The sequence below is a fragment of the Diadema setosum genome, chromosome 12 (genome assembly GCF_964275005.1).
Source record: "Diadema setosum chromosome 12, eeDiaSeto1, whole genome shotgun sequence".
Lineage (NCBI taxonomy): Eukaryota > Metazoa > Echinodermata > Echinoidea > Diadematoida > Diadematidae > Diadema > Diadema setosum.
This window is the reverse complement of record NC_092696.1, coordinates 400,898-417,795: the sequence shown is the minus strand read 5'-3', so window position 1 is coordinate 417,795 and position 16,898 is coordinate 400,898. Positions and strand designations below refer to the sequence as shown.

The 16,898-nt window shown below is 38.6% G+C and overlaps 1 protein-coding gene and 1 long non-coding RNA gene across 2 annotated transcripts in view; one reads left to right on the top strand and one right to left on the bottom strand.

Annotated features, from left to right (window-relative positions):
* The window catches only part of LOC140235600 (uncharacterized), a 203,731-nt gene that overhangs the window by 77,730 nt on the left and 109,103 nt on the right, over window positions 1–16,898 (top strand). Inside the window, exon 8 of the mRNA XM_072315606.1 lies at window positions 16,569–16,751. Within this exon, the coding sequence (XP_072171707.1) occupies window positions 16,569–16,751 (183 nt within the window). The remainder of the gene's footprint in view (window positions 1–16,568; window positions 16,752–16,898) is intronic.
* On the bottom strand, window positions 5,045–7,372 carry LOC140235604 (uncharacterized). The gene is made up of 3 exons (XR_011901700.1): window positions 7,260–7,372; window positions 5,960–6,088; window positions 5,045–5,121 (listed from the first exon to the last, which is right to left on the bottom strand). It is a non-coding gene; the product is annotated as an uncharacterized lncRNA (long non-coding RNA).

Sequence of the window (16,898 nt, the reverse complement as noted above, 5' to 3'; positions counted from 1 at the left end):
GTGTTGAATGTTCACCTTCCTTGACCTAGGTTTAATTGGATGAATAGGAGAGCATGTATTTGGGGTTTAAGGACTTTAACTTGACTTTGACCAATTCATACGTTTATGCATTGAGTAATTTCCAAGGTATGGAGAAAAAGTTCAATTTCTGTATTGAATAGTAAATTGTTACCATTTTCATCTGGCCTTTGACCCTAAAATTCATAAGATAATCCCTGTCAGGCAGAACATGCATAAATATGTAGAAAGTTTAAAAATAACTTGAGCCATTTCCGAGACATGGAGGAAAAACTTAGTTCAGCAGTTTCACTTGATCTTTGACCTTTTGACCTTTGAGGCAAAAAAAAAAAAAAAAGATCTTTCCAGAGAAGCTCTATTAGGTTATACATGCATACACCAAGTGTAAAAAATAATCCTGCTGGCATTGCCTAAACATGAGGGAAATAGTAAAATTTTGAAGTGTTGCCCTTGACCTTTTGACTCCTGACCTTTGACCCCATGAACCCAAACTTGTCTAGACAATCACTGCCAGTCAGTACATGTATGTTCCATGAAGATACCTCAAACAATTTCCAAGGTACGGAGAAAAAAGTGAAGTTTTGATATTTTTGATTGACCTTTGACCTCATGACCACAAACTTTCACCAGAGAATCTTAATTGGGTAATACATGAATACACTAAGTTTCCAGAAAATACTGTATCTTCAGGCATTGCAGAAATATGGTGGAAATTGTTAAATTTTATGTATTTGACCTTGACCTTTTGACCTTTGACCTTGAGCATGTGCACCCAAAAGTTGATAGGCACAACTTCACCCCGTAATACACGTACATGCCAAGTTTCATTAGGATACCTCAAAATGTTTTTTAGTTACGCTTGCCACAAAATTCATTACGGACGGACAGAAGGACGGACAGACGGACAGAAGAACGGACGGACGGACAGAAGGACAGACGGACGGACAACCCGAAAACATAATGCCTCCAGCACCACTTCGTGGCGGAGGCATAAAAACAATGCACTGCAATGTTCACTGATGTATTTATGTTTGGATCACTTATACATCGACAGATCTTTCATAATCATTTGTATTATTTTCATGGTTTATTAATCAAATTATGAAAGCAGCTGAACTTCACACAATGCTATCATTGCAAATATTTTGTAAGCATAAAATAATGTGTTGCAATCCACCTTCTTTGCACTCTAAGGTTCCCTATAGCAGAATATTAATTATGATATTAATACTAATAATAATGACCTTGTCTACTGCACAATAGCTTTTAATCATCAAAGATCAGAAATCAGTCTCTTATGTGCTGACTGATACAGAATTTGCATTTATCCATTTTAAAATGCTTTCTTACACTTTACAAGGCCTATAAATATTTCGTTTTTTTCAGAGTGCTTCAATTCACCCATATGCTTTTCACTGAATCGTTTGCACGCTTAATTGTTCTGTTCTGTTTTGTATTGTAATGTTTTTGCTTTTTCTTTTGAAGGGGGATTTTTCTCATTTCTGGTTTGGTTAATACATGTACCTGGCAAAGCACTTATGCAATCACCTATGGACTCGTCTATGACAAAACTCAGTGAAGTTCAGCAGTCAGACTGCAATAGTCTGATTGCAGCTTCATATTTAACACTGCAATTGTGACTCTGTATCACAATATCAACAGAAAGTCACCAAACATGGATTTCTGGTTAAAGGGCTGGTGTTGCGACACGGATTGTCGCCCCTACACGGATTGTCGCCAGGCGACAATCCGTGTAGGGGGCTGGCGGCACAGATTGTCGCCCGCCCTTGAAGCACATTTTGCTGGGTAATATCGTTCTGGACATAATCATTGAAATACTACCACATAATTTACATGGCTACATCCATGCAAACATGCCATGTAAAAAGTCATGGTGAGGTTTCAAGGAAGTGTGTATGTGCGCGTGCACATGATAATTTAGTGTCCGTTTGTGCGTGTGTGTGTGTGTGTGTGTGTGTGTGATATGGAAGAATGTGTTTATTATGTCAGTTTTTTGCGTATGTGTTTTTTAGCTGCGCGTGGGGAGGGATAACTAGTAGGCCTAAGCTGTTGCTGGCATAAACGTTGATATTGATTTTATCAGCAGCTTTGAATTTGATGAGTTTGTTTGGCAGATTTGTATAATTATGAATTCGGAGTGGAGCTTGCGTGCGGGCAGATGCTGCTTTTCTGCATACGGTCCATTATGTCTTATTTATCAACATTGGGAAATCGTTTCATCAGGAAGGAATGTGGTATCGGTTCGGGTGCGCGTCGGTATGTGGGAAGGGGGTTACATTTCGTTATTGCAAAAGTTTGTTACTCTGAAGGCTCATTCGTCCGAAGGCTCATTATTCCGAAGGTTCGTTATTCCGAATTTCATTTTTGGATCAACGAACCTCTAGGTATAGGGAATTGAAGCCTCGGAAAAAATGAAACTTCGGAATAACGGAACCTTGTGTGTGTGTGTGTGTGTGTGTGTGCGTGTATTTGGGTTGGTGAATGTGGGTGTGGGATGATTTAGGTTTTGTTTAATCAGGGGTTGGTGGGTTGGGGATTGGATTTGAAGAAGGATAGTTATAAATGGTATGACAGATGTTGGTAGGATTTAATATTTAGGATAGATGTACACGTAGGCCCTAGATTTGTTTCGGATGGGGAGGGGAGGGGGTGGTCGGGTTTTTTATGACTGATTTCATTCTAGATTCGTGTAATGTATTTGTGTTTTTTTTTATGTATATGCCCTTATAAGTAAGAAGGTGTTACATGATCCAAACCAATGTATTCAAGGAATATAGGTTTGGTAGGGCCCTACATGTCAAAACTTTCTCGTGAAGAAATTGTTAGTAGGGTTGGTCTATAATCGAGTTATCTATGTTGAAGTGAGATTATTTGTGGTATAAATTGACAAATGGATTTGTTTCTGTTTCGAATTGCCATTTGTAACTTTTTTTTTCATGTTACACCCAGAATGAGTCGATTTATGAATGATTTGAATGAAATCAATGAATATCAAGGAAAAAGTGTTGGTTTATTTGCATTATGAGGATTTGTTTGAGTGTTTGTTAGTGTTTGTTTGTATTACGTATATATGTATTAGCGGTGTGCAATGGCAGTTCGTTTGTGCTAAAATCAACTAACGATTGACAATTTTTTTTTACGGCGTGTGGAAATTATTCGCTCATGCATAAAGCATGCCAAACCTATTCTGGGACAAAGAATAGTGGTATGGACGTTCTAGTTTATAAGACTGATGGAAGAAAATGACTGCAGTAAAAATGAACAAAGACAAATAACATTTGGGGAGGGTACCTCCCTCGTATGTATTTTTTCTCGGTCTCTCTCTCGCCTAGCCTGCCTCACCACTGATATTGGTTCACACACCCATACTATTTTTAGATCAACGCTTGTGTGAATTTTTTAAACACGTGCTCATACACTCTGAAGACGTTTGTATTGCCACAGTAGCGCCGCTATATTCCACATACACACTTAAGCATACAGGCACACGTATACACACAGACAAACAAACCACTACCACTATGACCACCACACATGCACAGTTTCTACATACCGTATTGTATTATTATACTCCAAACACACACACATACACACACTTACACACACACACACACACACACACAACAAATCATACACATCACATATCATGCAGCTCACAATACACACACACACACGCACACACACCCACCCACACACACACACACACACACACACACGCATAACTTACCAGTCATACCCATCCCACCAAAGCTTAACATCGGAGGAACCACCCCGAGCCCGGGGCGACAATCTGTGACGGGGCGACAATCCGTGTCGCAACAATTTTTTTTTGCCAACACGGACTGTCGCCTTCGAGGTCAAAAACTGGGAACTGCACAAGCGTCACGGATTGTCGCCAGGCGACAATCCGTGTAGGGGGCGACAATCCGTGCCGCCAGCGCCCGTCACGGATTGTCGCCCCGAGCAGGAGGCGACAATCCGTGTCGCAACAGCTGGTAAAGTTTTGGTTGAGACCTGGTTTCAGATTGATATCATTTCTTCTCTTTTTTTTTTTTGGGGGGGGGGAGGAGGGGTGATATAATAAGAAACCTCTTATGAAATATGAAAGACCATTAATTCAAAGAAGAATTCAATGTTTATTTGATGAAAATTGGTTTTGAAATGTTTGAGATATCCAAAATAAAGGAATCCTAATAAAAGGTGGAACCAACCTTTTACTGGAATCGCTTTGTTTTACTCTGCTTTTGGATATCTCAACCATTTCAAAACTAATTTTTGTCAAATAAACATTGAATTCTTCTTTGAATTAATGTCTGTAGCACTTCAATAGTGGTTTTTTAGTATCTTGGAAAAAAAAAAAAGGGCCAATCCTGTTTCTGAAAGAGCACACTCTCAGTTTCAAAATGATGTACAACTGAATTCAGATGGACTCTCCTATGTATTTGAATATTAGAAAGAAAGCACACACTCTGCAAAAGCATAGCTAGCAAATAGGTTCTGAAGTATGCGGTCTATCTTACCTAACTATGTTCTGTGCAATAAATGGGACAAAAACCAGGATATAAAACTCTAGAGCAACAATAATGAAGGGATTATCAGATAAAGTTGAAATTGAACATGCCAATTATGTGAACACAAAATAGAAAAGCAGACAGAAAACAACCAAGATGTTGTTAGGTTCTGTAACATTACTCATGTCATTTGCAGCACGTGCATAAAATTTGAAAATCTATCATGTGTGTAGGTCTAGCGACAATAGACCTATTCTTATTTTCTAAATGATGTCCTGACAGACATAATATTCGCACTCCATTTTAGGAATTTTTGTTGTGCAAGAAGCTTTTGTCATAAGGATCTATTACAAAATCACCATGACATTATTTTGCATTCATGACTTTCATTACAGTGCTGCAGGTACATGTCAGATCCTCACATCTAATGCAGCCACCCCCCCCCCCAAAAAAAAATGTATACAATGTATACCATTAATTTTTGAAGGATTGAATCCACAGCGGTCAAAACCAACATATGTTATATTCAACCTGTCTGCATCACCTTTGGCAAGCTCCATGCCTTGAGAATCTATATGAAAGAAAAAAGAAAGAAAGGACAAAAGAAATAGAATATGGACAAATAAACAATACTGGTTACATACTGAAAGTTTGTGACATGCAAATCACATCCCCTCTCCCTGACATTATACAGAGTGGTAACATGTGGGTGTACAGTTGAATGAATACACACACGACTACCACACATATCATTACACAGAGCTGCTTGTCAGCAATTTCATATACAGTATATTAGCAACAGTTTAACAGCATCAAGGAAAAAAAAAACAAAGAAAATCGTCTGGGTTGTCATAAACAAGAATTAGTGTATCGGATTCTTCCTGATGAACAAAAAAGGTGTGACACAGACTCAAAATGAAAATGTGATTGTGACTTAAAACACTCATCTGACATAATGTCATTCATTCATGTCAGTAGAGACTTATTTGACTTTTTTTTTTTTAGAAAGGATTGTAACTTATGTCAGGCAAGCTGGGAGTTCCAAAATAAACAGAAAGATGATTCAATGGGTTATGCAACAAGTCAGCTGCATTGCTATGTCAGTGCATTAATCAACTCTTGTGAGCAGTACTGAATTTCCAATTGTGGCTGATATAGACATAAACATTAAATCAGCTCCCAACTGGACTGTATGAATGCACTAATTTCTTCATTTCTCGTGTGGAACAGTTCACATATAGAGGTGACATTGTTTGTCCACCAAGTCTACAATAATTCCTAAAATAAGAAAGACCGAATTACCTGTAACTGATATGTCATCAACAGAGGTTGCCTTTTTTCAACTGTTATTCAAGTTGTTTATTTTGTAAAATCTTTATACTTTCAAGTTTAATTTGAGAAATACATACCTGTGTTCTGTCGTAGATAAGATGCTGCTATACAGTTCGTAGTCCAATTGCAGTCTGACTCTGACCTGGGTGAAGTTCAGCTGCAGTTGTCAGTCCCAAGGGCTTGGTGAGGTTCAGCTCTCTTCAGGCCTTTGGGTGTGCAAATATAAGAACAGTTAAATACCATACAAACAGAAACATCGGATGCACAAATGGGATAGTTGGAAAATATTTGAGATGAGTGTACATCTTTATTAAAACAAGCAATAACAACAAAATATTCATTAATGAATATCAATTTTGTAAGATATCTTATGTGAACGACAAGATGTAATTGCCAGTTTTCAAAGTTTGAATCACTATGTGATGAGCCCCTGTTAGCAAATTGTTAGAGTATGAAGTAATTTTAGTAATGAATGAGAGGGGAAATTAATAACAAGCATTCACTTTATTCAGTTGGCAGCAGAATTATTAAACCCCCTTGCATTATGGACACTATGGCAAAATAAACAACATTACAATTACTAAATCATATACAAAATGGTGAACAGATAGTTTATGACAAATGCCTACCTGATCAATAATCTTTGATTTGCATATAGTTAGAAACTTTGATCATTCATGCATGAAGAGATAAGGTCAAATGAGTACATTATGGTCATTTCAGACCTCTCTGTGATCACTGAAGCATGACGTGTTATGGTCTGATGATAATGATTAATTTCTTTTGTTTTTATGGAATTTTAAATAGTATCTTGCCATTCTATACATAACTCTTAGCATTTCATTGGGTTATATTCATTTTGACATGACTTAAACTTTGAATTATCAATATCATGGCTAAACCTCTGTACAAACTCTATGGTGGCAGCTTTCACTAGAAATTAGTTCATTTAAATATTTTTGTACAATGAAAAATGCCAATTCAAATATTAATAATCCTACATCAAATTCCATCATATTGTGTCACCTATCAAAACATTGAGTGAAACCATATTCAACGAAGCATTTCAGTGATCACTGAAAGAACTGAAAATGACCATAAATGTGCCCACTGGACCATATCTCTTTATACATGAATGATCAAAGTTTGTAACTATATATGCAAATCAAAGGCTACTGATCTGTTTTTTACTTGTAGCAAACTATCTGATCACCACTTGTATGATTTAGAAATAATCTCAGTTATAATGTAATTCATTATGCCAGAGTGTCCAACATGCAAGAGAGGGGTTGACTAATTTTGCTGCCAACTGTAGATGATCAAGATAACATGATTTCTCAACTTGCTTCAATAGCTAAAAATAATAATTTAACACACCAAATGAAGATGGTGGAATATCCATGACACTGTCACTTGACTTTTCCATTTGCATCTTGCCCCCAGTCCTTAACTCTGAAGTGGATGAAGTTCACATGTTGTCTGGTCCTTGGCTGTTTGGAGTTTATTCAATATACAAGAACAGTTATAACATCTTACAAACAAAACAAAAGTGCAGGACATGGGACATTAGAAAGTATGTTAGAGATAATGATTAGCTATGTCGAATATTCTTGCTTCAAACATTGTAAGAGCATGAGGTTGTTTTGATACTAGAAAAGGGAGAGGGTAAATAAACAATCATAGTAGGGCATACAATATTAAGATAACGTGACTGCTAAAGTTTGTTTCAGGAGCTTGATACATGTAGACATGCAGGTACCCCCCCCCCTTCCATGAATTATCTCTTTTCAATTGGATCAGTATGTAATATTCTACAGATAGTGAAATAAAAAAAAAAATGCAAAAAACAGTTGTTTCTAGAAGGGTCACTATTCACTGGATAAGAATGTTTGTTTTCAATTACCAAGATGGACATTACAGCAAACATTGTTTTCAATATTTCCTGTCTAACACTATTCAACTAAAAATCCAGAGACAATTTGATGTCCAAATGTAAATAATGTTGCGATTGTAGTATTTGAAAATATACAGATATGTTGTCTGCTAAAATAGTATTATAAGCTAAAATACTTGCATTCTGTTGAAGGTGATCATGCTGGTAGATAAGTCTCGACGAAGTTCAGTAGCAGTCTAGCTGTGGAGAAGATGGAAGTTCAGCAGTTTGGTTCTGTGTTCAGTGAAGTTCAGCAACTGACTCTGGGCTTTATGAGATGCAGAAGTCTGATTGTAGCAGTCTGACTGATGTTCCATATATCTAACATTATAATTAAAAATGTGAATACAAAATAGAAAGTGTGTTTTCAAACTGTTGTTTGATTATACAAGATTTTACACACAATATCTAGAATCTGCATGAAATTTGAAATCAGTTTGCAGTTTAAATATATAAAGGACCTTATATCATTATTTTTTGGGGATGATTAAAAGACATACTACTAGTATTTGAGTTGTCTCAATTCAACATGTGTAAGCCTATAGTTTGGGGGTATTATGACTTCTTGAGGTTCTAGATCTTGTCGATAGGCATCCACGTTGCAAGGTCTACATCTACCTAAGATCTGGTAGGACCAGCTGTACTGTGGCTTCACATTCGGGTTGATCACAGTTACAGCCTGAGATGCAGCCACAGTCTGACTCTGATCATGAACTGTTGTCATGTCATCATCATCAATTAAATTGCTAAAAGAAGTTGTGTAAGCGGTACTACATGTAGCATCGGAGTATGGACCTATAGAATCCACTAACTGCCTAGATAGATAGCACTATTTAGAAGACCTATTAACTTCCTTACTGATGAGTGATAGGCCTACTTATGATAATGATAATATGTTTAAGAATACCAAGGCTAAGGGTCTAGTCTGGTTATACTTTTGGTATACACTGGTTAAGTAGTATCTAGGTCAGTAGGTGCTACTCAGGATCACTATACCACTGGATTCTAGATCTATAGACACCTGGTAGTATAGCAGTAGAATTCTAGAGGTTCCATGCCAATAAATTTAGGTAAACATCATTCTCTATCTTATTGTGACATATGCATTGCGATTACAGTGCTGTATGCACTTTGACTTGTGGAAGTTAGCTTTCAAGTCTGAACCAAGATCTGAACCATGGTTTCCAATTCATATTCTGTGTAGACCAGGATCTACGTACTACTACTAGGCCCTACTACTGCTACTAGATCTAGTTAGTCTAACCACTGTCGGACTCTCCAGATAGTACTACCTGCCCTAACCCCAGGGCACTCCCTGTTATAATTGTACAAAGTGCTTCGCGTTCGGGCTGGTCGCTGTTATTATAACCCCTAACCCCTAGTATGTTACAAGTCTTTGTTGTAGACCTGTAGCAACGTTAGACAGTAACATTAGGACTTGTAAACTTACAGCTGGTTCTCTGTAGTGTAAATGCTAACGCTATAAGTTCACGTTAGGGCCTACCCTAAAAAACATTAGGCTTAGGCTAGGCCCATAATTCTGTTGGACAAAATAACCTAGATTTTCTAGAATGAATAAAAAAAAAAAAAAAAACAACAACAGATTTTTCCTGTCGATTTGACACAGAACGGAAAATTTGTATCACTTCTGAATAGTATCCACACAGCTAGTGACAGTGTAATTATTCAATGTTAGACACGTCTTCAAAAATATAGGCCTAACATATAATTAATATTAATAATAAAATGCAGACCAATTCTTATGAAATTTCCGGTTTCTTCTTCGATCCCTTCACTATTCAGGCCTTAAGTTACCTGCAATTCACCCATACATGAACAAATCGGGCAATTTCTCTCATGAAATATCTGCACGCTAAATATATCATAAAAATCAACCTACAAACATTTCACTATTACTTGTAACAACGTTAGAAGTTGTAGTAGACCCTACCATGCTAAGTAACAAACTACCTAAACTCAGCTGGCCATTTGGTCATTCAAACAAACGGCGATGTGCCTACGTGGGACTATTGTGATAACGCTACTACCGGTAAGATTATATCTACATCTAGCTAGCCCTTTGGAGAATTGTAGAAGATTCGAACAAAAATATATCCAAATAATATCACATTATGAAACCACATGCATTACTTTTCAATTGTAGACAGCTTTAAATATACTCACTAATAGAAATATGTACTGGTAGCGGTGTAGAATGCAACTTATAGCCTCTAGGATCCTGCCTCCGTCGTAGATCTGTTGCCTCTGCGCTGTATACACTGTGTGTATACGTGCTATGTCTATGTAGCGAGTGCTCAACGCATGTAACACAATGGGAGAAAAAGTTAATGATATGCTAATGATATGTTAATTAGTATTACCCTCGAACATGACGATTGAAAAAATTAAAGTCTCTCATAGCTTAGGAGAGACTTCGTGAAATGGTTTTTACTTCTCTGTGAAAGTCTCTCCTAGCTTAGGAGCGGCTTGGCCATTTTAAGATTTATGTGATAGCTTTTAAGTGATAGCTTCATGAAACGGACCCCCGGTTAATGTAGCTTTATTATGCGCCCTGCATGCAGTGGTGCATGCTCTGCTATTGCAAGGCCTAGGGCAATGCATGCGGGGACTACTAGTGTACGAGTATGACAGGCTTGGCCACTCGCTAGCTCGGGCGGTATACAGCCGCCCATATACTGTATTATATCCCTCATGTAAAGCTTCTTGCCATAGGATTGTACAGAGCACGAACATGGTGTTTTACTAGCTAGCTACAAGCAGCTGGATGCGGTGCAATTGGTTACTAGCCAGGGCTTGACAAGCCCGGCTTGTGCCGAAAGGGTGGGTTGGGTGGTGGCGCGTCGCGTTAATGGGAACACCACCCTTCGTCCAAAGCCCCCCCCCCCCCCGGTTTTGCCGAAAGGGTGCGTTGGGAGCGTTGGGTCGCGTCGCGTTGACTGGAACCCCACCCTTCGTCCAAAGCCCCCCCCCCGGTTTTGCCGAAAGGGTGCGTTATTGGTACTTTTTATCATGTAATATTAAAAGACGAGTTTTGTATTTATATTTAACCTTCAAACAACCATTTCAAAGAGGCTATCGTCCGGATCGGTTTACACTCTATTACCACTTGGTCTACAGTCAGTTGGTCTAATAGACTGTTTAATATCAGTTGGTCTAATAACCAGTTGGTCTAGTCATCATTTCGTCCAATTACTGTTTGGTCTAATTGTTACTTGGTTTAATTACTATTTGGTCTACAGTCAATTCGTCTAATAGTAGCCATTTGGTCTATTTTTGGTCTAACACCAATTTATATCATCAAATACCGATTTGGTCTATTATGAGTTGGTCTAATTCCATTTCGTCTAATCATCAAATGGTCTAAAATAAATTGTCCAATATAAATTTGGTGTACACATCATTAATTTTGGTCCATTGCCCAGTTGGTCTAGCCTCTGTCTATCATCATTTAGTCTACACCCATTTAGTCTAATAACCATTGATCATATTGTCATTTGGTCTAATAGCCAGCCTCCTGGTGTAATCAGGTACCATTTGGTCCAATAATCGTTTCGTCTGTATGACCAACTGGGCTTTTTTTTTCTTTTTTTTTTGGCGGGGGGCCCTTTTTATTGATGTGTACACTAAATTTATATTGGACAAATTTGGTTTTATTTTAGACCATTTGATGATTAGACGAAATGGAATTAGACCAACTCATAATAGACCAAAAATAGACCAAATGGATATTATTAGACGAATTGACTGGAGACCAAATAGTAATTAAACCAAATAACAATTAGACCAAACAGTAATTGGACGAAATGATGACTAGACCAACTGGTTATTAGACCAACTGATATTAAACAGTCTATTAGACCAACTGGCTGTAGACCAAGTGGTAATAGAGTGTAAACCGATCCGGACGATAGCCTCTTTGAAATGATTGTTTGAAGGTAAAATATAAATTCAAAACTCGTCTTTTAATATTACATGAGAAAAAGTACCAACGCACCCTTTCGGCAAAACCGGGGGGGGGGGGGGGGGGGCTTTGGACGAAGGGTGGGGTTCCAGTCAACGCGACGCGACCCAACGCTCCCAACGCACCCTTTCGGCAAAACCGGGGGGCTTTGGACGAAGGGTGGTGTTCCCATTAACGCGACGCGCCACCACCAAACCCACCCTTTCGGCACAAGCCACTAGCCAGCGGGATATAGTACTTTTGGGAATCCACGATCTGCACCCAATCGTGATCGTGTGATCGATATCGACATTTCTCACTTAAGAATGTACGCAGTGCGCGTAGTAGCGATACTTTTGAGCGACAGTCCTGTGCGTGGCTTGTACCTAGCGCTAGCAGCGCTTTGGCATTACAGAAATCTGTGGTGCGATGGCGTGTGTGTGTACACGTGTGTGTATTCGTTAGTGTGATCAATGCAGTTCAGCTCATTATTAACAAAGTGACTGCGCTTCAAGTAACGGAGGAATGATTGCAGCAGAAGGACACCATATCAGATATCAGGTACGAATTAGGAATAAACTAAAAGCGATTTTGAAGCTGATGCGGGTAACCAAGCCGCTTTAGACTTACTGGAACTTCTAACGTAGTCCTGGACCTCCTCGATCTTTCGGAGTTTTGCACCCTGTAGTGTAGCTCGTGTGTAGGAACCAACGGTGTCGTTCGCTACGCGCTGCACGCACTGCTGCTGCACTGCTACGGCCTATTAAACGTTAGATTTAATGTCAGGAAACCTGAACATTTTTCCAAAAGGGAACCATCATCACTCTAGTAAAATGCTCGAGAGGGATATAAAACAAATATCGACTGATTTCTTTCGGGCCATGGTAAAACTATTTGAGTGTGACCTCGGTGATTTCTCAACAGTGCCATGTCCCTCGACTTCGTCTCGGGACATAGCACTGTTGAGAAATCACCTCGGTGCAAATAGTTTTACCATCTCCCTCTGCAGCAGTACAGTCGATATTTGTATACTAGTATCCGTGGTCGGCGCGGCGCTATTGACCGATTCGGGTTCGTTGAGGGCAGCAGACATTTTATGGCACTGGGCGCAGCCATGAGCTCAAATTGCGGTGTCTCAGCCGACCCCCCCCCCCCCTGCTCTCCCCCACCCCCAGGGCAACATGTTTATCGCGCACTTGTAACAAAGGTTCGCGCACTAAGCAAGCATTCGCGCACTCAGTACGAGACGCCTATTGGCTAAAGCAACCATGCATCAGTTTTTCATTCTGCGCGCGTGCTAATGTAGGGAGAGGGGTGGGGAGTGGGAAGGGGGGGTCGGCTGAGACACCGCGTAATGGCGCTGCCCATGCCAAAAATACACATAGCGCGTCACAGAATCGGTCAATAGGTGAGGCACATATACGCGCACGCTAGCGCTGTGCAAATTATGCCCCGTGCCGCCGGAAGAGTGCCCTTGCTACGAAGTGCACTAAATCTTGACGAAAAAGCCACATCCGGGTACTTTTTACGTCATTGGCGATAGCGAGAATTCCGTAAAGGGGAGGCGCCTTTACAAAATTTAAGGCTGGCGCATGCCCCCCCCCCCCTCCCGCACATACACACACACACACTCACGAAGGGGAGATTTTACATTTTTAGAAGTGAAATTCAAGAAGATAACAAATATTCTGAAGTTAACAAAATATCACTGGAGGGAGGAGGAAGGGTCACTTTCTAATACATGGTGATTGTGTGAAAAAAAAAACAAAAACCCGTATTTGATTCACACGAAGCAAGAATTTGGATCGTGTAAGGCAAGCAATATAAAGAAAGTACGAAGAATTTATAATCAAAATAATCAAAATTTACATGCCAATATTGGAAACGAGTTAATGAAATCTAATGTACTCCAGTGTGAAAATATTCAACAACCTCCCCGAAAATGTAAGAACAATAAGTAATTTGAAAACTTTTGAAAGAATGTTAGAGTATGTGTTATAATGTGGATTTCATAGCTATGTTTGAGCTAATTAGTCTGAACTTGTATGTGAACTTGTTTGTGTCACCCTCTTTTGTAACGTTAGATTTAGTGTTTACGTCTATTTTCCTCTTCTTTTTTGTTCTTAGTATTTTGTTTCTATATGTTGTAATGCATTTCATTATGTTATACTTGTTGTTATTTTTTGGTTGTTATTGTTAATTTGCTTTCATTGATTAGTTAACTTTTGTTTTGTTTTGTTGTTGCTGTAACACTCTATTCACGGCCTCTCTGAAAAACAGCCTCACCTTGCTGATCGAGGGCATTTTATCCCGTGATTAAATTAAATAAAACAAACAAACAAACAAACAAACAAACAAACAAACACATGCAGCATTAATGGAAATTATGTACTCCAAAAAGAAGGCCTCATGTAGTCTGGTATGAGAAATGAGAGATAAACACACACTTTTCTTTTCTTTTTCTTTTTTTTAAGTAGAGAAGTGGATATCCATATTATGCCGACATTATATAATCTGAAGGTATTTATGTTACCATGTAGAAATTCTTAAAAAAAAAACCCACATAAGTCTCTATGGCGAAATAAATGATCACATGCCAAGTCGACTTATGTTAGATCGTCGTGGCGACATAATTCTACCTCAGGTTAAACATGAACCTTTATCGAAGCTTTCTGATGAGGAACAGGTAACATAGGTATAGTGCACTGTACAACCAGGGAGGTGGACCTCCCTGGTACAACGTTGTGCAAGAGCGTATGATTGAAGCCACGGACTCTGACGCGTAGGTAATCGGTGTGAACCGTTTGGGCGCCATTTTATGTGGAGGGATGACTCCAGGAAAGAAAAAAACTAGAACATATCTCAGCAGTAGAAGGAGAATGTGAGGTATTAATATGCTCTCTTCCTTGGACACACTTGTTTATCACTTGGAGAATTTCTGCTATGTGGATAGGAAACACGTTATTTTTTTAATGCTGACAACTTTTGATAATATCTGCCCACAAACAATGACAAACTTACAACCAGATGAAATAGTCATATAGAGGAAGATAGAAAGTTACTAACATGATCGTAATTTTGGGTTTCTCCACCAAATTTCAACAGATTAACATTCGAATGTAAATGACTTGGTGTTCTAGTTCAAACAAAATTTTCAAGGTCAATGCTACAATGTTTTATATTCATTTCTCGACGAACATTCAACTTCGTTTTAAAGCACAGCATCATATCATTATTCTATCTATTCCATTTTATTTTCCCGGGGTAACCCCTTCTGCGAAAGAAGTGATTAACAATGGGACTCCATATAGATACGAAATTACACACAATACATACAAACTGCACCAGAATAATTATTTAAGAACAAGTGGATTAAAGAGAAATATCGTTTGTAGAACTCCTCAAATATCAACTTCAACCTCTGAGATCTTGGCTCTAATGCACAGAATCATCATATCCAAATTAGAATGATTTCAAAAGCTGGACTGACTTTCTATTTTCTCCTGTAAAATGCATATTTCAATTTAATATGGAAACACTAACCTTCGCTTAAAATCCGTTCGAATTCATTTTGTTCTTCAAATAGGGACACAGCCTTTCTTGTAATGTTCAAAATCAAAGGACATCAACAATTTCTGTACTTTATTTTGCATTTCATTACGTCGAATTCCCCCTTTTTTATTGTACGATTCTCTTTAATTTTTTTTTCCCAATTCTCTTTGTTCCTTAACAGTATGGATATATCACCACTCCTACGGAATGGTCAGCAGTTATTTCATGTAATAGTTCCCTCTTTTTACGAATCCGCCACGAAGTGTCACCGGAGGCATTGTGTTTTTGGGTTGTCCGTCCGTCCGTCCGTCCTTCCGTCCGTCCGTTTGTCCTTCCGTCCGTCCGTTTGTCCTTCCGTCCGTAATCCATTTGTGATTTGTGATGTTCACATTTATTTTTATATCTTGAACATCACCCCATGGTAGCTTTTGGACAGTCCAGTGTCCACACGTACGTACGCTGCTAAAATCGAACCAGCGGTATAACGTATAGACCTGTATTTTTCCAAGAGCGTCTCGAGTTTTATAGCAACAATCGTCCTGGTAGTCAAATGCTCCAGCATACCTAGCTTTGTGCTCATTCAAAATATGTAATCTCCTCAAGTTGCCACCACAGTTGCGTATTAATAAAGGTGTGTTCATGTATATGTTCAATCGATGACGTTTGATGGTAAAGTCCCATTTCAAGGTTCATGATTTGAGCTTGCATATTTTATTCAGGAGAATAAAGAGTCATGCATACAGGCAGGCATAGGCCTACACACACACACACACACAAACACACACACACACGCTCACAGACACAAAGAATAAGAAGTAACGAAAACCAATGCCAAATTGCTGTATTTGTAAGACTATCTAAATGCTTGCTTATTAATTAGTTTGCAGAAAATTTGGTAAAATCTTGACATATTCAGGCGATAGAAAACCCCCACCAAGATAAACAGTCAGACGTACATATATTTGATTCACAAAGTTATCTAAGTAAAGTAAGTGATTAATGCACAAAGGCAAGACAATCATAAGCCATATTGCTTCACCTTAAAGTTGTCCCAAAGTACAGACGTGTGCAGTGTAGAGGACTCAGAAAACCAATGTCATAATATCTATGATAATGATTTGTCATAATTTTAGTTGAAACTCATTACGATCGTGTTTTGCAAGCAAACTCGTGCTGTATATCAACAATTATTTCTCTTCATGTCTTTTGTTTTCTGTAATATTTTGATTTTTTTTCACAGATTCAAGATTTGATGTTGTATTATGATAGCGATGATCACGATTTATGGCATCAAACCTCTACGGGAGGTGACTTGGCCCGATGTGTGTGTACTATGCCACGTCTTTTGACGTTCAGCCTCAAATGTCCCTACTTGCCTGACAGCTTCCTCTCAACAGCCGCCGCCTCAGCATCATCCTGTCAGGTATGTAAACTGTTAGTTAGGTGCTTTTAGGATCATAGTACACCTCATTTCAAAAATAGGTAATATGTTAATCACAAGTCGGGTATGACTTCTATGATATCATTTTTTTTTCTCGCAGATTGACATTTCAGTGAGGTGCTATACTTA